The sequence below is a fragment of the Erpetoichthys calabaricus genome (assembly GCF_900747795.2).
Source record: "Erpetoichthys calabaricus chromosome 1 unlocalized genomic scaffold, fErpCal1.3 SUPER_1_unloc_10, whole genome shotgun sequence".
In the NCBI taxonomy this organism is placed as follows: domain Eukaryota; kingdom Metazoa; phylum Chordata; class Cladistia; order Polypteriformes; family Polypteridae; genus Erpetoichthys; species Erpetoichthys calabaricus.
In genome coordinates, this window is record NW_026261575.1 from 154,964 (window position 1) to 180,945 (window position 25,982).

The 25,982-nt window shown below is 39.0% G+C and overlaps 1 protein-coding gene across 1 annotated transcript in view; it reads left to right on the forward strand.

The window, feature by feature from the left end:
- The first annotated feature begins 5,294 nt into the window (after positions 1 to 5,294).
- LOC127525821 (gastrula zinc finger protein XlCGF26.1-like) overlaps positions 5,295 to 25,982 on the forward strand; it is a 98,986-nt gene continuing 78,298 nt past the window's right edge. The window contains exons 1-2 of the mRNA XM_051921619.1: positions 5,295 to 5,526; positions 9,539 to 10,000. Of these exons, the coding sequence (XP_051777579.1) occupies positions 9,574 to 10,000 (427 nt within the window). The 5' untranslated portion in view covers positions 5,295 to 5,526; positions 9,539 to 9,573. The remainder of the gene's footprint in view (positions 5,527 to 9,538; positions 10,001 to 25,982) is intronic.

Genomic DNA, 25,982 nt, shown 5'->3' on the forward strand with positions numbered 1-25,982 from the left:
AGTTCTCAAGTAACATTCTACACCAGCACTTCCTCCAAGCCAGCATGTCATTCTAAAGAGGACTGAGCAGTGTCACGTTGTTAAAAGGACTTTAATGTTACAAAAATATTCATGCAAACCATTATAAACATACATTTAAAATATCTGGATTTTGAAAGGTACAGTAGGTGTTTCTGGAACATCAAAACCACTAGGGACAGTATGCTAAAATTAAAAAAAATACAAATATAATAAAATAAAATATACATAACACAAATATCCAACACAAATTGTAGAAGGTGACAAAAATGGGAACCAACAACCAGATATAATCCTCCCTCTACATTGTAATAAATAAATAAATCTGGCCGACCGATAGTTTGGGATATTGACATTGCATTATGATATAACTGTTGCAGTGCTCTTGGACTACCTTGATATGATGATGGTAATATTACTGCTTTACCTACTTTGAATAGTCTGAATTATTGATACTGCGGTGGGCTAGCTCCCTGCCCGGGGTTTGTTTCCTGCCTTGCGCCCTGTGTTGACTGGGATTGGCTCCAGCAGACCCCTGTGACCCTGTAGTTAGGATATAGTGGGTTGGATAATGGATGGATGGATGGATGAATTATTGATATTTGAATTTTGAATGTGATCAATGAGACCTTCCAAATGTTCCGTTCAAAGTTTTGCTTTATTCGATTTAATAAAGAGACTTTTTGCTTCAACCTTTAGATACGCATTAATGATGTAATGTTGCTGTAGACGTTGAGATGACAGAAGTGGGCTAAATACATGGGAATGTATAGCTAATTTTGACCTGAAATTCTGTGTGGGTTTTATTCATTTATCAGAATTCGTGTGTGTCATATTGTACGACCATCAGGTTGCGGAGGTGGTGACCGGTTTATTAACATAAAGGTGGCAGTATGCATACATTGCTTTCCGATCAAGTCTGAAGGACTGTGAAGGTACACAGAGGCCGTGAGTCGCAGCGCTACATGTTTTGTTTATTTGGTGAAAACACATAACTTTTTAAAATTTGAAACTGACAAATTGTCAAGTATAATTAAAATAATAATTCTTTACATTTACATAGTGCTTTACTTACAACTCAAACTGCTTTACAAACTCTACACCAGGAGGTCCCAGGACACGAACCCATGATCTCCTTAATGGTGGTGGAGGAGCTACCATTGTGCCAGTTAAACTGGTGAACTGTACTACAAAATATTGTGCTTGATAGTTTAAAATTACAAATACAGAATTCCCAAAATCAAAGAATATCAGCTTTAAGTTGGACAGGTGATCACAGTATCATAGACTACTAATCCCACCTTGAGACACAAAAATGCAATTCATTGTGGGTTGAATGTTGCTGGGCTACACAGACTGTTGCATTCATGTTCTGTACTATTGTAGGAATTTATATAGGAATTACTGAAGGCTTACAAAATGTGTTTTTCTGAGTTTTTGTCGGCATTTCTGGTTCGTCCACTGGCTGGGTCAATCAGAGGTTGCTTCTGAACTGCAAGTGGTCAGCAGACCGCCATCTTAATAGACCGGGTGTGCAGTTTTGTTCTCCAAGCTTCTAAAAGGACATAGCAGCTCTAAAAAAGGTCCAGAGAAAAGCAACTCGGCTGATTCCAGGGCTACAGGGGATGAGTTATGAGGAAAGATGAAAAGTTACAGATTAAACAAAAGAAGATTAAGAGGAGACCTGTCTGAAGTGTTTAAAATGATGAATGGAATTAGTCCAGTGGATCGAGATGGTGTCTTTAAAATGAGTTCATCAAGAACACAGGGACACAGTTGGAAACTTATTAAGGGTCAATGTCACACAAATATTAGGAAGTTTTTCTTCACACAGAGACCCACAGGCACAAGGAATAAGTGACCAAGTAGTGTGGTGGACAGGAGGACCTTAGGAACCTTCAGAACTTGACTTGATGTTATTTTAGAAGAATTCAGCAGATGGGACTGAAAAGCTTTGTTATGCTGAATGGCCTGTTCTCGTCTGAATTGTTCTGATGTTCCTGTGCTATGTGACGTCCTCCCAAAGCTGCAGCAGCCTGTCTGTATGGAATCTTTAACTGTATGGAGTTGCATAAATGTTTGAGTAGCAGGTTGCTGATATTCACATTCCCTCATTTCATTTTCTTTTCCATTAGTGCTCGACATGAGTGCTTCATCATTACTATGAAGTTCTCATGAGCCGGATGTAGAAACTGAATCTGTTTATAGCAAGACACTTGTTGACGACGTTCATGGCACATATTCACCTTTTCAGATCTTCTTCTGTAGCTATTCTTATTTTTATATATGGTCACTATGTTTGACTAGACTTCTCCATTGGAGGTTTTGCTGTGATTTTTTATGATCAATGCTTTATTGTAACATGCTATCTGTCGAGTCGTGTTGTTTAGGATTACTGCACATGCTCACAACACAGTAACTCCACATTTGATAATGTGTCGATAGAATCACGCTGCCTGAGTTTATAACAGTGATGTGCGACATTTGTCTGGAGTTTTTGTTCATTTTATGAAGTGCTTGAAGGAGTCTTTGAACCGTTTGCCTGGTGTTTGTGACCTGACTTCCAGATATTCTGTGGTTTCCCAATTGGCAACATGTTTATAAATCTGTGAATACTTGCTGTTGTTAATATGATCCTTCAAATAACTGATTTACTACATGCATACACCTTTTTGTTTTCAAGCTGTGTTATTAGAGGGTTTTCAAAATAGTTACAAATACAGCTATGAGGTGTGTACAAAAAAATAAAATAATAATCATAATACAAGTCTCTTTATTGCACACAGTAGTTTTTCCCTTATTTTATGGGGGATTTCTTTTAGCTGTTAAAGTTGCCAACACTGTGTGTGGTAGGAGACCACAGATCTGTCAGTTTGTGTTACAGTAGTACAGTTTGTTAAGCAGGATGAATCGATAAAACACCAAATGCCTTTCTTGATGCCCACCCTTCTTATCCTAATCTTACATTTAACTTTTTCAACAGACACTTAGTGCGGACCTCCAGAGCTCCACTCCATTGAGGAGGGTGTTGCTTTATATTATACATCGGTGATGACACCCGGTTACATTGGTGAAGGTCAGGGTTGAGGGAGGATTTATCTGACTCAAGTCCAGTAAACCAGGTGACAAAACACTGCAATCCATTTCGGTGTCCAGTGACCTACTCAATCGCAGATCCCTTTAGCTGGACCCATTGTCACTACCCGATCTGTGCTGCCCGCCTGATCTGCACACATGTGTATTGAAAGTCTGCTTCATTACACAGTTTACGGTGCTGACCAATCTGTTTTACACAAGCGTTAATAATTTATGGAGTGTGTGATATCATATCTGAGCTGATGTGACACACTGCACATGTGCTTAATGAAGAAAATAAAATAAACTCCACTTTACAGCACGGCCTGATCTGAACTGAGCGTGCCGATCCACCGCTCACAGGGCTGTATTGTCAGTTCAGTTCCACATTAGTTGACCAGTTGACCATAATGAGAATATTATGGAAATACTTTGTTGTTCTGCTGAGATTCATCGTAGGCTGTGTCTTCATGGCTTTATTAAGCAGGTTACTTTCCTAATTTTCATTACACAAAAAAGAAAATTTACACATAAAAAAGGATTAACAAATAATACAGGGATGTTGCTGGATTCAAGCCCTTAAATGATTTTGGTGGCCCCATAAATATGTAATTCAAAATATAAACAATAATAAACTGTAAAATAAAATGTTATTTTTCAAAATGAAAGAAAATTTACAGTAAGATGAAAATAATGTTTTTTTTTGTTTGCTTCCACTTTATTTACAGTATATTTAAAACATGTTCTCTTACTTTTCTCCGATTACAAAGTCTTTGATCAGATCCTCACTTTAAGGTGCTGATCATTCATTCAGATTGAGATGGCAGGGAGGCAACTGAAGATCTCGGCTGAAAGCAGTGGACTGTAAGAGAGAAATGAGAGGAGATCTGTGAGTCACCACCATTGAGGTGGCAGGAGAAGATGGTGAGATGAAGTAACATTGACAAAGGAACAAATGTACAAGGAAAATAAAAGTGAACCCAACACCAGTCCTTGAAGCACATCTGTAGAAATGTTCTGTCAAGAAGACAAGGAGTTAGACCAGGAGACACAAAAGGATCGGTCCGAGAGTGAGGACTTGAACCTGTTCAAAGCAGAGCCGCTTATTCCAATTTATTTAGGAGAAGAGATAAGCAGGGAGTGGTGAACCATAACAAAGGCTAATGAACGGGCAAGGAGGATGAGGACAGAGGACTGAGGAGGAGCTCAAGCAGATCTAAGAGCATTTGTGACTGAAAGCAGTGGAGTCTCAGTAGAGGGACCCTTGGAGTATTCACACTGAAGTAGATCTAGTTGATTATAGTCAGAGAGAAATTAAGAGAGGTGTTTATGAACTATGAGTTCTAGGGTTTTTGACAGAAATGGCAGAATGGACACAGGATGATAATTCTCAATGGCAGATGGGTTGAGAGAGAGACAACAACAACAACATTTATTTCTATTACACATTTTCATACAAACAATGTCGCTCAAAGTACTTTACATAATGAAGAAAGGCAAAAAAGACAAAGTAAATAATTAAAATTAGGGAACACTAATTAACATTGAATAAAGTAAGATCTGATGGCTAGGGTGGACAGAATGTGAAGGAATGGGGGTCCAGAGCACAGGGGGCTAAAATGTCTGAGTTCTTTACAGTAGAGAAGGATGAAAGAGGAAAATGACACAGAGGAGACTCAGAAGATGTCTTTGGGGTCTTTAAGTGACTTTGAAAGAGAAGAAAAAAGCAAAATCACCAGACGAGAATGAAAAAGGTCTTGGAGTAGCAGAAGGACTTAAGAGAGGCTTAAAGGTAGAGAGGTGGCGGTGAGCATTTCTTTCAAAGTATGCGATTAAAATGGATTTCTTTGGAGATAGTAGAGATACAGAGAAGAAAGAGAGGAGGGACCCACACTTATCCTGGAGGAATGAAAGTTTCTTATTATGCTATATATATATATATATATATATATATATATATATATATATATATATATATATATATATATATATACTGTATATATATCCATCCATTATGGATTAATAAAGTATCTCTATCTATCTATCTATCTATCTATCTATCTATCTTTACTAAATTTTTACAGGAAAACTGTAAAACTATTTACAGGAAATCTTACTCTAATTAAAAAATTACAAAACTCACTTCATCATCACAAAAACAAACGCAGCTTCTCTGATGACATTGGTTTAATAGGCTCCTATAAGGCAGCAGGACACTGAGCCACCCAGCCTCTCTCCAGCTACAGCGTATTCTCGCTCAACTGGCACGTGACCCGAAATCGGCGACAGGCTGACGTCATCCAATGCGACGCCTCCTGAAGCTACACTGCCACCGTCTCGCTTTGTGAAACACTACACTGACTCAAGGCTGTTGTTGATTGTGGCAGAAGTGTGGTTGAGTTCAGAAAGAATCTCATCGGCAAGACGCAGGCAGTAAGTACTTTGGAGATACATTTTATGTACGTGTGAGTTTTCATTCGCTCCATTAGAATCACCGCACGCGGCGAGTTCGTGTTCGTTAGCCCCCTGCTGAACTTTGTTCGAGTGAATCCTCCTGTGGCCACCCGCGTGCCATTGCTGTTCATTCGTATTAGCGGTTCACTCACGTGGCTGAGTCCCAAATTTTAATTCGTAGCACCCAGTCACATCGCTGGCGCCTTTTCATTCCTGTCCGAGTGTCCTTTTGTCGTTTCGTTCGCGAATCGCCGGCATCGGGCAGACGGCCATTCCACACGTAAGATGCTTTGATTTCTGCCTTTGTTTCTCTTTTTTTACTCCGCGGCGCTCAGTTCTGACAGTTGCGGGGTTGGTGACCGGCCGGCCATTGAACGAGCAGTAAGTCCCTCGGGCTTTACGAGTCAGAATAGTAAAAGCGAAAAACGAACTGGGGTACATGACCATGGAGAATACGAGCTGAGAACAAATGAGCTTTGGAAAGGCGCTATATAAACAAAATGTATTATTATTATTATTATTATACATTGAAAGAAACGGCAGTGCTGCCATGGCGTGCCTTGCCCGTAGTAGTTTAAACTGAATGTTCATATTGTTAAAGATTGGCCATCAGAATCTGTATTTACACACACGGCCTCAAACCTGCTTACCCCTTGCAGACAGTTACATGTGTTTATTTGATGAACACTTAATTATGTTTCAGTGCTAAAGCCAAACCAGTAAGCCTATTAGTGAGTATTAGAGAAGCTAATAGAGGTTTGTGTTACTGCCTCACAATTCTAGCAGACCGAATTTGTATCTCAGCCTGTTTTTTTAAGTCTCTATACACCAGTCTGCTCCCTCCGTTCCTCTCAACGACAATTGTTGGTTGTGCCAAAGTCTAAGATGAAGACTAGGGGTGAGTGTGCCTTTGTAGTTCTAGCTCCAAAGTTTTGGAATGCTCTGCCAATTGAAATTAGGTCAGCATCATCAACCCAAATGTTTAGATCAAGACTGAAAACGCACCTGTTTTCGATTGCTTTTAACTGTATATGAGAAACTCTGGTATCCATTTATGGTCACGTTTGTCTCTGTAGTGGGCTTTCTCCTCACGGAGCTGTTGCTTCATCTCTGACTGCACCACCTTGATTTCATTTTTATCTCCAGACCTACAGGCTTTCTTCTTCATATTCAGTAGGCTTTCAGGTTTTTTTGTGATCCATCGTTTGTTTTTGGGGAAACAGCACACTGCCTTTGTGAAGACTGTGCTATCCACACAAAGCTTGATGTAGTCTGTGATACAGTGGCTGACACCCTCGGTGTCCTGTCTGTGTGAGTCACAAAGCATATCCCACTCAGCGTTCTCAAAGGCCTCCTTCAGATCATCCTCCGCCTTTGTTGTTCATTCCTGAATGGTCCTGCTAGTGATTGGCAGCTGCTTGACAATGAGTTTATATGTGGGTATGAGCTATAATTATGGTCTGATCGGCATAAAGGTGGCAAAGCACCAGAGTTATATGCCTCTTTAACATTGGCGCACAGCAAGTCCAGGGTCTTGTTTTCCTTTGCTGTACAGTCCACAAACTAGTTAAAAATCAGTGAGGGAGCAGGAAAGTCAAACACCCCAGAAAGTGTGATGAAAGCACTGGGATGGTCAGTAGAGTTTGCTTATTACAGAATATACTGTGTCTGTTGTGATTGCTGCATCTGCAGAGGGGAGATATGAACTATCAGCACATGTGAAAACTGCCTCAGAATATAATAAGATTGTAAGGCCCCCCCATATAAGCACTATATTCAGGTCCAGTGCTTTAATAGTAATGTGTCCAGTGTTGCACCATTTTCATTCACAACAATGGCAAGTCCATCTTCTTTCTTCCTACTGCTTTCACTTCTGCTTCTGTCCATCCACACAATTTTAAATCCATTCAGTGCACCCACAGAGTCCGGTGTTTCAGCTCTAAGCCTCGTCTCACTGAAGCACATGAGACTGCTGAGTTTGTATTCCCTTGGGCTCCTGACCAGCATTTGATTTTACATTGCCCATGATGACCAAAGGCAGCTACGGTCTGTGCCTTCTTGTCTTGTTGTGGAGTCGGACACCTGCTCTTCTTTCCTCAGCGACCACTCTGTAGCTCTGCTGGCAGCCCAGCGATTAGATCAGGCACTCTGGGAGACTAAGGGCACAGGTCCAGCAGTTGCTGTCGCAGGTAGGCGAGTCAAACCTTCCTCACCACTTTGGTTATCCAAGTTCTCCAAGAACAAAGTAAGAAATAACAACAAAGAAAACCAAACACGGGTGCTGCTGTTAAACGTGGCCTATCATAGCAGCACTGGATGTTGCTTTTTAAAATCCATGCTTTGTTGGAATGGACAATAATATAAAAGTTTTTCTTTTAATTGTTATGAAATATGACAAACTCCAATGTTTCATTGCTAAAGCTAAACCAGTAATGTCTGTTAGTGAGCATTAGAGAAGTTTTTAAGTCTCTATGCAGTTTCCATGTCTGCTCTTTTATTCTTATTTTCTCCACTTCTCTAAAGATGCTCAGGTTTAGTGGACTGACAAGTCTAACTACTTTTAGTGTGGTTGTGGACTTGAATGCGAGTGGACCCTATGGTGGTCTATAGCTGGCTCCTGCCCTGTACAGGTTCTCTGGTTTTATTCCTGTACCCCAATAACTTCTAACTTCTATTGGTGTTTGTTTTCCACTGGACCACGGTGGTGAGGTGGAAGCTAAGTCACATTTGGCGACTGCTACATTTAGCTTTATCATGCAGGACACAACCAGGCTGTGGTGTCCACTGCTGTGTGCCACTCTTAGGTAAACACCACTGTCAGGACTGGCATCCATCTTCTGGGCAGACCCACTTTCATTCAATTAGAATATTCATGTTCTTTGTCTGGCCCCTCCCCTTTGGGCTACCCATGGCAAACTGGTCTGTCAGGAGCACAAATCTCCAAACAGTGGAGCACTGATGAAGACTGAGGCACACAAGGCCTCCAGCATGCCATGGTCACAATATTGGGAGGTGCTGCTCTTTAATACGAGTTTATTACTGTGTTAAGTACGTAAATATTTGTGATGAGATGTGCTTGTGGCAAAGTGTACATAAACAAGATGAAGCTGATAAACTTGAAACTTGTTTCAAAGTTGCTGATCATGACAAAGTTGTTTTGAAGAATATTTTTGTCCTGGAGCATGTCAGATTTGCCAACCACAGTCGCTGATCTCATCACCTGACCACATTAATTTAAACAATTGTCACATTTAGCAATTTTTTTCTGACCATTTAGCAGAGTTGTGCTCACCCCTGTTTGAGCATCTTTTATTTTGGTTAGGTTCAAAACCTGTGTTTTATGTATTCCTTTTCACTTTTATCTATGCCTTCTGCTTCAGGAAAACATTCATTAGTTATCTGCCCCTAAGACTAAAAACAAAATCAAACCTGTTTAAATTTATCTCCGTTAATCGCAGGCTAGTTGAAGTCAGACATTGGGTGTCTCACATTAGGTGGCCATCTTTACAGGGAGACACCACCAACTGCCGCCATCTCGCTAAGATTATGTAAATGAAGGCTGTGACTTAAATAATGGTTTGGGATTTAGCAAGGTTGGGGCAAGTTGACCAGCGATTTTAAGTTCCTCCTTCATATGCCCCTGTTTTTTAACATAATCCTGAGGCCTAACTTGTATAAACCTTCCGTAACATTATATGATAACAAAATTCAGGGACCCCAGCAACGCTGGATGTTCAATCAAAGTAGTGAATACTTTTGGCACACAACTGTGCAAGATGGCCTCCTTCTTCTTCTACCCTGATGGACCCTCCTTTCATTCCCAAACTCATTTAACTCCTAATGTGACATGAAATGGGATGAGTTACTGTCTGATTTCTATGATCTCTCTGACTTGACATCAGCTTTAACTAACAGGATGTTATAAAAATCAAATGTCTTTAGATCTGAATGATGCAGTTTTAATGGAATTGATTTCTGTTTTTTTCCACAGAGAGAGAAAAACCTGCCATTTACTGTAACATTTAAATGGATGTGAAAGAGGAAATGTGTGAGGCTGACCTGAATATCATTGAGGAGAGGACCATAAATGTTAAGGAGGAGGACTGTGAGTGGGAGAGTGTCCACCCCAAACAGGAGAGTCTGGACATTAAGGAACAGGACCGTGAACTGGGGTCAGTGTGTATTAAAATGGAGGATGCAGAGGAGTGTGTCAGCACTGAGGTGGCCAGCTATAGGAGTATGGAAAGTGTCAATGAAGATGACCTTCATTATGGAGATCAAAATGGAGCAGTGACCCAATTAGTCTGTTCTCATAGCAGACACTCTTCATCTCCGGAGTCTTCTATCAATGTAAAATATGAATCATTACAGTCTGACAGAAAGACGATTGAAAACATTTTATCTTCTAGAACTGAGGAAGGTCAACCACCACCTAAGACGTCATCTAAAACAAGTAAGTGAAAAATAACAATCGGTGTACGTTTTAGGGTCAGGGTTATAGGCCTGAAAGTGCTGTCTTGTGCTTTTTTTAAAGAAACGTAGACAAATGTTCAAACTATATTAAACACAGCAATTTCACTACGTTTTACAGGGATTAGGAGTCTGCACTTCTTCCATTATTGTTTGTAACATTATTAAAACACTCTAAGCCTGTCTTTGGTAAAAAAAAAAAAAAGTTTGTGAACCCTTTGGAATTTCTTTTATTTCTGCAATAATTCCTCCTAATTCTGTGGTCTGATCTTTAATTAAGTCCCCCAAAATAGACAGACACAGTCATCTTAAACTAATAACAAATACCTTTGTCATTCCTGAATACATTGTTTAAACATGGGAACAGTCCTCGTTTAGCTGCAATGACCGCCACCAAACATTTCCTGCAGCTGCTACTCAGGGTTCAGTTTCTTGTCTATTCATCATCTTTAAAGTTTTCAGTTCCTTGATGCCTCAGGGATTCCTTCAATGATCAGCTGACTTTCAAATTCAATTCTTTATTGTCATGTGTACAAGTACAAGTACCGTGTACAATGAAATGTTTGCTTGCTTGTGCCTCTGCAGACAGTGAACATAGACAAAAAAAAACACACACACACAATATATATAAATGAATATAAATAAGTAAATAAATAAAACCAGAATCCTAGGAATAAATAGAGATAGTGGAAGAAGTATATGTGCAGGTAGCAGTGGAGGTGACCCAAGGTTACTGATTGTTCATGAGTATGATTGCAGTTGGGTAGAAACTGTACCTGAACCTGGAGGTGTGCATCCAAATGGACTTTAGTTGCTTCCCAGATGGGAGGAGGGTGAAATGTGACAGTGCAGGGTGGCTGGGGTCCCGCCTGATACGGTTCACTTTCCTCAGACAGCGTGGTGTGGATGTCATTTCAGGTAAAGCTAGTGCTGGGCGGTTTACCGGTTCATACCTTAAACCGTTTTTAATTTTTTTTATGATATGGATTTTTCTTATACCACAACACCAGTTTAAATTGCCTAAATGACGTTCGGAACGTGGCGCAGCGGGAAACTGTTCAAGTGGGGACCTTTTTCCACTGCTACACCGCTAAATAGGTATGGTGGTGTAGGTATTGCGCGGTGAAAATGGACAGGGAACATTCCGAAACTGAAGCCGGTGATAAAGTTGAACATGATGACACAGAAGAACTTTTGCCGAGAAAAAGGAGTCGCCTCCGTTACCTGGAGATACTTTAGTTTTAAAAGGTCAGATGTATAAATACTGTTTCTATACTACTGGATAATACTGCAAGCCAAGTTGTACTTGTTTTATTTGTTTTCAATACAGTGTAATGTACCTGGGTACTGTGTAATAGTGTGACGGCATGTTGACTTTATTCTCGACATTTCTACTTTATTCTCGCCGTTTATGTCAAAATTAAAGTCGACATGTTGACTTTATTCTCGTAATTTGTCATTAAAGTAGAACATCGTAAACTAAACTTCATCGTAAAATGAATATTTAATTTACTAGATTTTCTCAAACCCCGTCATAAGTTATATAGTACATTAAATGCTTTGTGTTAAGTGTTCTCCGAGATTCTTAAACTGACTTCTTCTTGCACTAAGAGGAGGCGCCGGCAGCAATCGCCGCACAGAATACATTCACTTCATGATCTTCCTGCTCTCTGAACATTTAGAATGCTAAGATAAATACTTAATATAATTTTCATGGTGAAATGCATTAAAGCATGCATTAATCATATGGGGGGCACGGCGGCGTGGAGGTTGCACTGCTGCCTTGCAGCAAAGGTGTCTTGGGTGTACCCTGCCTTGCATTTGCATGTTTTTCTGGTGGGTTTACTCGGTGTGCTTCAGTTTCCTTTCAAAGTCATGTAGGATGTGGGGTTATTGTTATGCTATATTGACCCAGCTAGTGTATGTTTTGCTCGTATTCACCCTGCGATGTACTGGCGACTCGTTCAGAGATGAGCGCAACTCTGAATGGATGGCATAATTAAACATGTATAATGAAGATATTTTTAAAGTTCTGAACACTCCGTGGGCTAATTTTATAACTAGTTTTAATTTCACAAAGACATTTATCGTGTGGTGATTGGTTATGTGGTGAAAGAAAAAGGAAGGATAGGAATTGGGGTTTTGGTACGTCAGATAGAGACAGCATGCATGCAATAAAGAGAGCCCGCTCAGAAGAACATGCATTGAATTCTGTGTTTGTGTCTCCGACCAGCAGATCACAAACCCAACATTTACACAATATTTAAGTTAAACCTGTGCAATAACCATTCATACATCCAGTTTTTTGGAGCCTTGTCACACCTGCCATAAAGTTCTCTACATTGAACATACACCTGGGGGCCCCTTACTGCGAGGGAGCAGCACTACCGCCTCACTGCCATGCATGTGTAATACCTGCTTTAATGCATTTCATCATGAAAATGATATCAAGTATTTATCTTAGCATTCTAAATTTTCAGAAAGCAGGATATCATGAAGTGAATGGATTCTGTGCGGTGATCGCTGTCTCATCTTAGTGCGGAGGAAGTCAGTTTAAGAAGCGTAGTGATTAACAACTGGGTCAGGGAACACTTAACACAAAGCATTTAATGTGCTGCATTAGCTTATGACAGGGTTTGACAAAATATAGTAAATTAAACATTGATTTTAGGAAGAAGTTTAGTTTACGACATTCTACTTTAATTATGAAGTAAACTATGAGAAAAAGTGGAAATGTCAACTTTAATCTCAACGTAAACGGCGAGAGTAAAGTTGAAATGTCGACTTTAATCTCGACATAAACAGCGAGAATAAAGTGGAAATGTTGACTTTATTCTCGACATATAGTTTGTTTTTTTCTTCCCTGTGTCCGTTTTTATTTTTCTTCACCATGGCCCTAATTCGATTCCGTAGGGCTATACCACAAATAGCATTATAAATGCAAGTTGCAGGTTTATTATTTATGTATATAGCTTAGCTTGAAGCAAGGTCCATATTAATGCAGTTTGCCTAAATGATGATTTAGTTGGTAAAGATGTCATCACCAAGTTGCACTTGTTTTATTTTATTTTAATTTGGTGAATACTGTGTAATGCACCTGGGCTTGAAGCCTTGAAGTAATAGTGCAACTATCACTAATAATACTATTATTTATTTTATTGTTATTATTTATTAGTTTAAATATTATGCAGTTTAATGCTGGTAAAGTTGTTTAAAAAGTCACTTTAACATGTCAGTGGACAGAGATTGTTAACATTAACAGAAAGTGTAGTTGGTTTACAAAAAATATTTACAATTTATTCCTTTTCTAAGACATGTTCAGTGCAATACAACTTTTGACAAGCACTTCTGGATATTTTACTAAGTCTAAATGCCTCTTTGTATGGTTGAAAATATGTTGTCAAAATTATAGTTTGTTTTTGCAAAATTTGTTCAATAAAAAGGTTCTATATTTTGACTGCATCTGTCATGCAATGTGATACCTTCTCCATTAGTGCCACCCCCTTGAAAACTATCACTTTATGGGGCCATGCAAACCTGTATTAATACTTGTGTGCACATTAAAATGTTTTTTTTGTACAATGTACAATACTCTTCACAGTGGAATAGGTTATTCTTAGCCAGTAATTACAGTGGAAAATGTGGTTAACATCCACTCATGCATGGGGAAAAAAATACCGTTGAATACCGTGAAACCGGGAAAATTTAGAAAAATACCGTGATATAGAATTTTGGTCATACCGCCCACCCCTAGGTAAAGCCAATGAATCCTAAGCTCTTCATTTTGATTGACTGGTCCAGAACACCAGCTTTCTTCTGTTTAAGCCTTTCTCTTGTAGATTTCTTCTTTTTTTTCAGCTGATTGTCTTTTTCATTACCTAACTTATCTCAAGCTTTCACTATCATGACATCTCCTAGTGCTGGGCGGTATACCGATTCATACCAAAAAAACGTTTTTTATTTTTGTTATGATATGGATTCTTCTTATACCGCAACACCGATTTAAATAGCTTAAACAACGTTCGGAATGTGGTGCAGTGGGAAACTGTTTAAGGGGGGACCTTTTTCACTGCTGCACTGCTAAACGCGCATGCAACGGAGTACATGCGTTATTGGAGGTATGGAACGGTGAAAATGGACAGAGAACATTCCGAAATTAAAGCTGTATTTTTTTTAATACTGCGTAATGTACCTGGGTACTGTGTAATAGTGTAACAAGATGTTGAATTTATTCTCAACATTTCTGCTTTATTCTCGCCGTTTATGTCGAGATTGAAGTCGACGTGTTGACTTTATTCTCGTAATTTGTCATTAACGTAGAACATCGTAAACTAAACTTCATCTTAAAATGAATATTTAATTTATTAGATTTTCTCTAATCCCGTCATAAGTTAATGTAGTGTTCCCCAAGCCATATTAATCACTATGTGCTTCTTAAACTGACTTCCTCTTGCACGAAGAGGAGGCACAGGCAGTGATCACCACACAGAATCCATTCACTTCATGATATTCCTACTCCCTGAACATTTAGAATGCTATGATAAATACTTAATATCATTTTCATGATGAAATACATTACAGCATGTATTAATCACGTGGGGGCAAGGTGGCGTGGAGGTTGTACTGCTGCCTCGCAGCAAGGGGGTCCCGGGTGTTCCCTGCCTTGAATTTGCATGTTTTTCTGGTGGGTTTACTCGGCGTGCTTCACTTTCCTTTCAAAGTCATGTAGGATGTGGGGTTTTGTTCTGCTGTATTAACCCTGCTAGTGTATGTGTTACTCGTATTCACCCTGCGATGTGCTGGCGCCATGTTCAGGATTTCCTCCTGCCTTGCACACAATGCTTGCTGGGATGGGTGCAACCCTGAATGGATGGCATAATTAAACATGTATAATGAAGATTTTTTTAAAAGTTATGAACACTCCATGATCTAAGTTTATAACCAGTTTTAATTTCACAAAGACGTGGTGATTGGTTATGTGGAGAAAGAAAAAGGAAGGATAGGAACTGGGGGTTTGGTACATCAGACAGACAGCACGCGTGCAATAAAGAAAACCCGCTCAGAAGAACATCCATTGAATTCTGTGTTCGTGTCCCTGACCACCAGATCACAAACCCAATATTTACACAATATTTAAGTTAAACCTTTGCGATATCAATTCATACATCCAGTTTTTTGGAGCCTCGTCACACTTGCCATAAAGTTCTCTACACTGAACGTACACCTGGGGGCCCCTTACTGCGAGGGAGCAGCACTACTGTGCATGTTTAATACCTGCTTTAATGCATTTCAACATGAAAATGATATCAAGTATTTATCTTAGCATTCTAAATGTTCAGAGAGCAGGAATATCATGAAGTGAATGGATTCTGTGCGGTGATCGCTGCCTGCGCCTCCTCAGTGCAAGAGGAAGTCAGTTTAAGAAGCGCATAGCGATTAATATGGCTCGGGGAACACAACATTAACTTATGACTGGGTTTGAGAAAATCTAATAAATTAAACATTGATTTTAGGATGAAGTTTAGTTTACGACATTCTACTTTAATGACAAAATAAACTACGAGAATAACGTAGAAATGTCAACTTTATTCTTGACATAGTAGTTTTTTTCTTCTTCAGTGTCCGTATTTTTTTTTTCCTTCTCTGTGGCCCTAATAAGCTTCCGTAGGGCTTTACCACAAATAGCATTATAAATGCAAGTTGCAGTTTTATTATTTATGTATATAGCTTAGCTTGAAGCAAGGTCCATATTAATGCAAGTTGCCTTAATGATGGTTCAGTTGGTAAAGATGTCATCATGAAGTTGCATTTGTTTTATTTTATTTTATTTTTATTTGGTGAATACTGTGTAATGATGTAGAATGTTGGTCATACCGCCCAGCACTAACATCTCCTATCAGATGTCTTTATAACAATTTTTAATTCAGTGCTGCTTTGCTGATGACATCCTATCCTGGTCCTGCAGAAGTAAAAAAGTCCTAAACTCTGATACTACCATGAGGTGATAGCAATGGTGTGCTGTGATCTTTTACCTCCAAACCACCGTGAAATGGGGACACACACATGGTGACATGGGGATTCAGGCCTTCAAAAGACTGACACATCAGACCAGGGGTGACATTTATAAAACTTTGCATGGAATTGAGTGAAAAAAAGCAAAAAAAAAAAAAAAAAAAGGAAAATGTGTATGCTCAGAAAATAATCAGATTTATAAACTGGATTTATGCACATTACTACAAAATTTACTTTTATAAATCATAGTTACTTTTTAAATATGTATATGTGAACACTCCTTTAACTGTCACCCTGAAAACATTCACATAATCCATCACCTCTGTATGCAATCATGATGCTGCAGAACTTCATTGGCTGGTAGATCAGCCTCTTCATCCTGAAACATCGAAACGCCACCACCTGCATTCAAGAATATCTGGCTTTGCTCTTCATCTGAGAGTGAACGATCAGGCATGGCATTATAGTGCCTCTTCTCTGTGCTTGGTGTTTCAGGAAAGGTGTAGGGCAAAAGTGTCTGTGCAGGAAGCCACTGTCACCTGGCACATGTAATGACATGATTGCTCTTGTCCATGTACAGCACCATCATGTCTTTCAAAGCTACTTTGTCTCAAAATAAATGAATCACGGTTTGAGTGAGGCCATGTAGACGTGACATTTGTCATCCACATCTTGGATGACTTGTGTATTAATGGAATATCGCCGCTTACAGTTAACAAAAGTAGCTTCAATCTTGCTAGGTGCCCTTTTTACAATATGAGGGCAGTAAAGTGTTCCAGTTGTGTTAGGAGAGCTGGACACAGCTGCAGATTGACTTTTTGTGTTGGCAAAAACATGTCATGTATTATGTACGTACACCCACACTGTACAAAAATCAGATATAGTGCATTGCCAGTCAGTTAATGGCATCCACAACAGCAGGCATAATGGAGTGAAGGTTGGCCGAAGTATTGTTGAGCTGTCGGCCAGTTCCCTGAGAAGTGACATCAACTAGCAGATTTAAAGTGATGACAAAACAGAAGTTCTTCAGTGCAAATACATATCATTGGCACTCTTAAATTAACTAAAATACAATCTGTACATCATAGCTATCATTTTTGAGGTCTCATGTTTGTCTCATCAACTCACATTATAATAACAGCTTGTTGAAATTAATATTTCTTGCAAGTAGTCATTGAGCTAGTTTGGCTGCATTTTCCTGTTTGATCAAGGGTGTTGTCATTTCCCAGTTTCTCTGAAATGTTATGTATGTCAAAGTTGCTGTAAATAAACACATGTTCCCCTGTCAAGTTTTCTTTTGTAAATCTTGATGTTTGTATGAGAAGTTGTATGCACACATCTCGACTCCAATTTCTTGTGTATACAAGCTTTATACAGTAAGGTGAGGCCTCTGGACCTTCACTATCTATAGATACAGTTGGGTCCATAAATATTTGGACAGAAACAACTTTTTTCTAATTTTGGTTCTGTACATTACCACAATGAATTTTAAATGAAACAACTCAGATGCAGTTTAAGTGCAAACTTTCAACTTTAATTCAGTGGGGTGAACAAAACGATTGCATAAAAATGTGAGGCAACTAAAGCATTTTTTAACACAATCCCTTCATTTCAGGGGCTCAAAAGTAATTGGACAAATTAAATAACTGGAAATAAAATGTTCATTTCTAGTACTTGGTTGAAAACCCTTTGCTGGCAATGACAGCCTGAAGTCTTGAACTCCTGGACATCACCAGATGCTGGGTTTCCTCCTTTTTAATGCTCTGCCAGGCCTTTACTGCTGCGGCTTTCAGTTGCTGTTTGTTTGTAGGCCTTTCTGTCTGAAGTTTAGTCTTCAACAAGTGAAATACATGCTCAATTGGGTTAAGATCAGGTGACTGACTTGGCCATTCAAGAATTTTCCACTTCTTTGCTTTAATAAACTCCTGGGTTGCTTTGGCTGTATGTTTTGGGTCATTGTCCATCTGTATCATGAATCAATTTGACTGCTGTATTTAGCTGGATTTGAGCAGACAGTATGTCTCTGAACACCTCAGAATTCATTCGGCTGCTTCTGTCCTGTGTCACATCATCAATAAACACTAGTGTCCCAGTGCCACTGGCAGCCATGCACGCCCAAGCCATCACACTGCCTCCCTCCACCGTGTTTTACAGATGATGTGCTATGCTTTGGATAATGAGCTGTTCCACGCCTTCTCCATACTTTTTTTCTTGCCATCATTCTGGTAGAGGTTGATCTTGGTTTCATCTGTCCAAAGAATTTTTTTCCAGAACTGTGCTGGCTTTTTTAGATGTTCTTTAGCAAAGTCCAATCTAGCCTTTCTATTCTTGAGGCTTATGAGTGGCATGCACCTTGCAGTGCACCCTCTGTATTTACTTTCATGCAGTCTTCTCTTTATGGTAGACTTGGATATCGATACGCCTACACCCTGGAGAGTGTTGTTCACTTGGTTGGCTGTTGTGAAGGGGTTTCTCTTCACCATGGAAATGATTCTGCGATCATCCACCACTGTTGTCTTCCGTGGACGTCCAGATCTTTTTGCGTTGCTGAGTTCACCAGTGCTTGCTTTCTTTCTCAGGATGTACCAAACTGTAGATTTTGCCACTCATAATATTGTAGCAATTTCTCTGATGGTTTTTTTCTGTTTTCGCAGCTTAAGGATGGCTTCTTTTACCTGCATGGAGAGCTGCTTTGACCACATGTTGTCTGTTCAAAGCAAAATCTTCCACATGCAAGCACCACACCTCAAATCAACTCCAGGCCTTTTATCTGCTTAATTGGTAATGACATAACGACGGACTTGCCCACACCTGCCCATGAAATAGCCTTTGAGTCAATTGTCCAATTACTTTTGAGCCCCTGAAATGAAGGGATTGTGTTAAAAAAAATGCTTTAGTTGCCTCACATTTTTATGCAATCGTTTTGTTCACCCCACTGAATTAAAGCTGAAAGTCTGCACTTCAACTGCATCTGAGTTGTTTCATTTAAAATTCATTGTGGTAATGTACAGAACCAAAATTAGAAAAAAGTTGTCTGTGTCCAAATATTCATGGACCTAACTGTAGGTCTCAACCCAGGCAGCCTGACTACAATCTCAACAGGAGGCTTCAGTATACACAGGCCCAAAATGGATTACTGGCTTAAACAGGTATAATAAAGCACTCATCAAATGTCAATAAATGACTGAAGGATCACCTCCGTGATATCAAATATAAAGGATGGGGGTGGTCCTTCAGAAGTGACATTGGGGTGACCTCACCTCTTAGGGTCAAAATACAAAGATATTTGGGTAATTAATAAACAGAACAATATAAACAAAACTTGAAATTACAAGGCAAGTAATATTTGAAAAACAACAAAAGCACTTAATAAGCAAAGATGTTCTTTGGAATGCTTTTATTAGCATTTATTCTTATCTCTCTTTATTCTAATCTCCTTTTGACAATCTTTAAGAGTTATCTTGATGTGATGTTGGGGCAGCTTAGCTGTTACCCAAACCAACAGACTTGATGGACTGATGAATGGTCTCCTCTTGTCTGTTACATTTCTTATGTTCTTGTTCTGTATGTTCATGAACAGATCTTTATGAAGAAGAGACGGCTTTGCCAGCACCCAGTGCTTCCAAGCCACACCTCCAGTCTCTTCTTCTTGGTTGAACACCTGACTTGACGGGACTGTAAAGGTTTAAATGACATGTTCAGTGTTGACATTCCAGTTGTTTGTGTGTTATGAATTCAGGTTGATTGTGTTTGTCTGTTATTGTAGTGTAGTTGAGAGTCAGACCACATTATTGGGAGGAAATCGGGTAAAAATTCAGATTCCAAAGGGTTCACAAAAATTTTCATGTTTCTATAAAGAAATTTAAATTCTATTGAAGATTTTAAGCAACACATTCTCAGAGCTACTTAATCCAGCTGTGTGTCCATCTCTGTGTATCTTTAGCTAACAGTCTTCTGTTTGGCCTGTTTGTATTGTAATGTGTACAAGAACACAGACACAGTTGGCAACCAGTTATGGGTAAATTTGGCACAAACATTAGGATGCTGTTCATTGCACAGAGGGCCACGGACACATGGACTCAGTGGCCAAGCAGTGTGGTACACAGGAGGAGTTTAGGGGCATTCAATACTCGAGTTGATGTTATCTATATATATAAAATCCCTATGTGCGTCCAGGTGTCCGTGTGTGGGTGTCTTCTGGTGAAGTGCGTATGCGCGGGGCACGGTGCGACTCGCGATATTACTGTCAGAGAAAGTTAGAGGCGTTTTACGGAATTACAAACCAGCATTACTGCGAGAGGAAATTAAAGGTACACAATACAGTGACGCATATTACAGCCACATACAAGCCAGTATTACTGTCAGAGGAGATTAAAGGCATATTACCGGCGCGCACGCCTGTATTACCGCCAGAGAAAATTAAAGGTATATTACGGACGTACAAGCCAGCGGACGTACAAGACGGTATCCTTCAATAAGGGCGCGCACAAAAAGGCGAGCTTCAAAAGGGCGAACTCAATTGGGCGCAGCGAATAAAGGCACGCATAAATAAAGATCTGCACCTTTGTTGCTCTTCACATATTCCAGAGCCATTTGAACTAAATTATCTACGAACGCCTTTATTCGCCGCACTCAATTGAGGTCGCACTTTTGAAGCTCACCTTTTTGTGCGCGCCCTTATTGAATAGAGCCGTACAAGACAGTATTACTGTCACAGAAAATTAGACACACAATACACGGCGGCAGCCCACGAAGAACGGTCAGCTCAGCAAGTAAACATCAACAAAAGAAAGGCTGAAAGAGAGAAAAATACGACCAACAAAAAGAATGAGGTCAAAGTCCCTTGCCATTTAATATAGACTGTTCCTACTAATGTTTATGCACTACTGTTCTAGCGCCCGTTATTGTAACGGGCTAAATGACTAGTTTTAGAAGAATTAAGTGGATAGGATTGGCAAGCTGTTAATAACATCCATCCATCCATCCATCCATTTTCCAACCCGCTGAATCGGAACACAGGGTCACGGGGGTCTGCTGGAGACAATCCCAGCCAACACAGGGCACAAGGCAGGGAACCAATCCCGGGCAGGGTGCCAACCCACCGCAGGACACACACAAACACACCCACACACCAAGCACACACTAGGGCCAATTTAGAATCGCCAATCCACCTAACCTGCATGTCTTTGGACTGTGGGAGGAAACCGGAGCGCCCGGAGGAAACCCACGCAGACACGGGGAGAACATGCAAACTCCACGCAGGGAGGACCCGGGAAGCGAACCCAGGTCTCCCAACTGCGAGGCAGCAGCGCTACGCACTGCGCCACCATGCTGCCCTGTTAATAACATTTCAAGTCTAATTTTACAAAACTAGATTCAAGTCAAGTCAACCACCACCCATGAGAAAGAGAGCCAAGCCAACATAGTGAAACTTTTAATAGTAGAAAACATAAGTAAGTAAATAAATAGAATTAAAAGGGGAAGAGAATCTGCTTCCTCCGTGCTTTAAAAGCTTATTCTAAAATAAAATGTTATTAATTAGATCCTACCAGGTTTTAAAAAAGTTTTGCACAGACCCTGTAAGTGAGTATTTAATTTTTTCCAATTTCAAGTAGTATATAACATCAGTTACCCACTGACTGAAAAGGGGTGAGTTAGGATTCTTCCAGTTGAGTAAGATAAGTCTACGTGCCAATAGTGAAGTAAAGGCATTTCCAGTTTGTTTGTCGTTCTCCACTTGAAGCCCCTCTGTGAGCCCACCAAACACAGCTGTTAGTGGATTAGGAGGGATTGTGACACCAAGGCTGTCTGATAGGCAGAATCCTATGGTCCAGAATGATGTTAATTTGGTGCAGGCCCAAAACATGTGACCTAGTGAGGCTGGAAATTGATTGCAACATTCGTAGGTTAGATGTTGCCCTGGAAACATTTTGGACAAGTTTAAACAATACAAATGTGCTCAATATATAATTGTAAGATGAATAATTGTATGTTTTGCACCAAGGTTATTATAGTTAATGAAACCTAAATTCAAAACTGAAACTATTATTAAAAAAACATTTTCGTAAACTGAAATAAAATAATTAACAAAACCGAAATAAAAAATTTAAACTAAATGAAACTATTAAAGTAGCTGGAAAGACTAACTGAAATAAAATAATAATTTACTAAAATAATTTTAGTTTTCGTTTTTGAATTAATAGTCTTGCTGTTAGTTTTTAACCCATATAACTTTTAACTCTAAAACTGAAAGTCATCCACCACGAGCCACCCACATATATTCATCCAGTGAATGGCGGCTGGTGAAGGAGGGCTGCTGTTCACGCAGCATTTGCAGTGACAGAGCAAGCTGAATACGCGGGTAAAACGTGTGGAATAGAAAGCGATTTACGTACCGCCTTTCTTTGCACTTGTTGTATATCAAGCTGTAATTCAAATGCCTGAAACTGGAATGTGGTGGTCAACAGAAACTTTACCGTATGGACTGAAAAATCACGAGTGAGTAATTTTTCAGTTTATTTCTCAGGTGCCTGCTTTTTGTTGACAGTAATTCACCTGCCACTTCACATAAGAAGTATAGAGAAAGTATACTTTTTGATCTTTTCCGGCCTACAGGTGGCAAAATTGCCTGAGATGGAATCAGAGATCAATATGGCTGGTAGAAAGTAACAAAGCACAGTATTTGAGATTTTTAAATGCAATATTGAAGGCATTTATTATAAGCACTTTGTCGTTGGAGCAGGATATGTTGTGTGCTGTAGACATTTATTAAACCCTCACACCTTAAAATTCACCTAAATTTCATTACAAATTGGCCCATACTGGGCAATAAAAGGAAAAAGAAAAAAGTGCCAACAGTCAGCGCAGATTTGTTCAGCACAAATGACATAGAAAATATTTTACAAATTATAAAATTGTGTAAAATTGTTCATATTCACGATCTGGTTTTGATTATGCTTGTTTTTATGAGACAAAAACAAAACCAAATAGTAAACTATGTCATGTAATGTAGTAAGCTTCCACTAACATTAAACTCATATTATATCCAAACTCGTTAAGTGCACAGTTCTGTCTCATTGTGACACAAAAACTAAACTCAATAGTAGCTCTTTAACCATACTATAATTACTAAAACTGAAACTAATATATATAGAAATAAAATAGAAATGTCTTTGTAAAATAAAAACTAAACTAAAACTAAAAATACATGATGAAGGAAAACTAAAACTAAACTGAATTTCCAAGTAAGGTCAGAGAAAATATAGAAATAAAACCAAATAGTAAACTATGTCATGTAATGTAGTAAGCTTCCACTAACATTAAACTCATATCCAGACTCGTTAAGTGCACAGTTTCGGGGTTGGATTCTGGAGCTACTGTCTACATTATACACGATTGCTGGCGCAGCTATGGGGTAGACTCGTTTTCATACCTCGTAATGTATTTTATTTACAGTTCTTCTTTGTTGCCCCTCTTTGTTTTGCCTTCTTGTGTCTCAGTATCTTTTTTTGGATTGTAAGGTTGCTATCTTCTACTTGCAGGCACTTGACTGTTGCTGATTTATTATCTTTCAAGTAGGTTGATACAGCCTGTTTGTAAGAATCATTTCTTTTGGTTAAAGACATTCAGTGAGCTACCTCAAGGTGCTACTGTGTGGCAGCAGCCTCCTTTACCACTAGTATAACAAAAAAAATGGCGTTTTAGTTCTAGTTTGCTGTGCTCTGCATGTGAAGGTTCTTGGTGTGGAGGTATTTCACCCAGCAGGTTTTGTTATGAATTAATGGAAACTGGTTGAAGAAAACTCACCTGTTTTTCAGTCTATGCCACACCTCCATATAGTAACACATTTTATGCATCCTTTCTTTTTCTGAATTCCAAGTAATCATCGGTATGGATGCAAATGCATTTATCAACCCCCTGCTCAATAAATCACCTTCCCTGATTAAATGGCTCATTCTTCCCTCTTCACAGGTACTTGCCAGATTTCTTTTGGATCTAAACCTGATTGATGCATTTCTATTCTTGTCCTCGTTTTCTGTTCACCAGTGCGTTAAACTTCAACTTTTTCTTCCTTTATTTCATGCTGATTTTATTACACAAACCTCTCATAAACCTGAGGAATTTATAGCTCAAAACAAAGACCATGCTCAGGACCCAGCTTACACTTGGCTGGCTATTAAAAAGCATGTTCGAGATCTGCCCATTGCTTATGCATCCAAATTTTCTCTCTTGGCCCACAGGAATATCGATGATCTTGAGAAACAAGTTCAAAATGATGCTTATCAGAGAGAAGGTAAATGACCTTCTTATGTGGTGTGCAGAATTGAAAGTTCATTGCAGGTGCTCTCTTTGCTATCTCCCTGGTGCTAAACTTAGAAAACTGTTAGCACTTGGATTGTGCAGATGAGACTCGTTAGCCTCCATGTCCCAGGTCGAGCATATAGTGCTAAAATAGATTTATATATATTTTGAAATTAATAAGGGTTTTTATTATTTTTTTTCCTGGAGTTTCCCAACTCTGTTGAACCCAATCTTTGGAAGTGCTTGATGTGTTTTTTACTAAAAACTCTTGAGGAGGAGGGGAATTAAAAAAAAAAATAAAATGATGCTGCCCTTCTGGAGGCCCCTGTTTTAGCTGAAGAAATTAAATCCATTAAATTAATTTTTAAATCCATTTGCAAAAAATAAAAAATAAAGTTCCCCTGGTCCAAGTGGTATGAATCCAGAGGTATATTTTGCATTTTGGTCACAACTGTGCAGTTTGCTGTTTCAAATGATCAGTCAAGTGACAAGTGGGTCTCTGGGATTTTTCAGTGACATTTGTGTCTTATTCATTTAAATTTTACTCTGTTCTCTTTTGTATAGCTTCAAATGTCAAATTCATATATTAGAAAGCTTTTGCTTTGTTATCCTATTCCTCTCTTTTCAAATCAAATTTAAAAAAAAAAAAAAAAAAAGCACATTACTGAGTCAAGTGGCTTTGGGCTAAGTGTGTAGACATATCAGGACGCATTCTGTTGAATAAAAGTGCCTTTCTCACGTTTGTCATGGCACTCTATAAACACAAAAATCTCCACTACAACAACTGAAGATTAATACACACACACACACACACACACACACACACATACATATATAATATTTTAAGAATATAATGAAAAACTGATGATGTAGTTCTGTAATGTAGTATAAAAAATGTCAACAATAATCTTTTTGATTGTGCCTATCCTATATGATCTGTTTACTTTACTGATTAAAGTTTTTGGCCCCACTGATTATGCTCATGTGGAGAGTAGTTGTAATATGAATGAAAAAATTAACAAGTTAAATATCTTTCCACATGTTACTTAAATATTAACCATTGCTTATGCTTATCAAAGTTTGTTCATAAATCCAAACAACATTTATTTCATGTTGTAAAATAATGTCATTATTAAAGCAGTGGATTAACAACTAAGCTTTCTTTCTTTCAAACCTTATAACAGGTATCAAACTTCACTGCTGTTCTGAATGTGGCAAAGAGTTTTCAGACATGAGTAATCTTCAGAGCCACCAACGAATTCACACAGGAGAGAAAACGTACTGCTGTTCTGAATGTGGTAAACAATTCCCACGACGTAGTACTCTTCTGAGGCACATTAAAACTCACTCAGGAGAGAAGCCATATTGCTGTTCTGAATGTGGCAAGCAATTTTCAAGAAGAAATAACCTTTCGATTCATGAAAGAATTCACACTGGAGAGAAGCCATATTGCTGCCCTGAATGTGGAAAACAATTCTCTTACAGTAGTAATCTTCAGGTACACATTAAAGCTCACTCAGGAGAGAAGCCATACTGTTGTTCTGAATGTGGTAAACAATTCCCGCGATGTAATGCTCTTCTGAGGCACATTAAAACTCACTCAGGAGAAAAGCCATATTGCTGTTCTGAATGTGGCAAGCAATTTTCAAGAA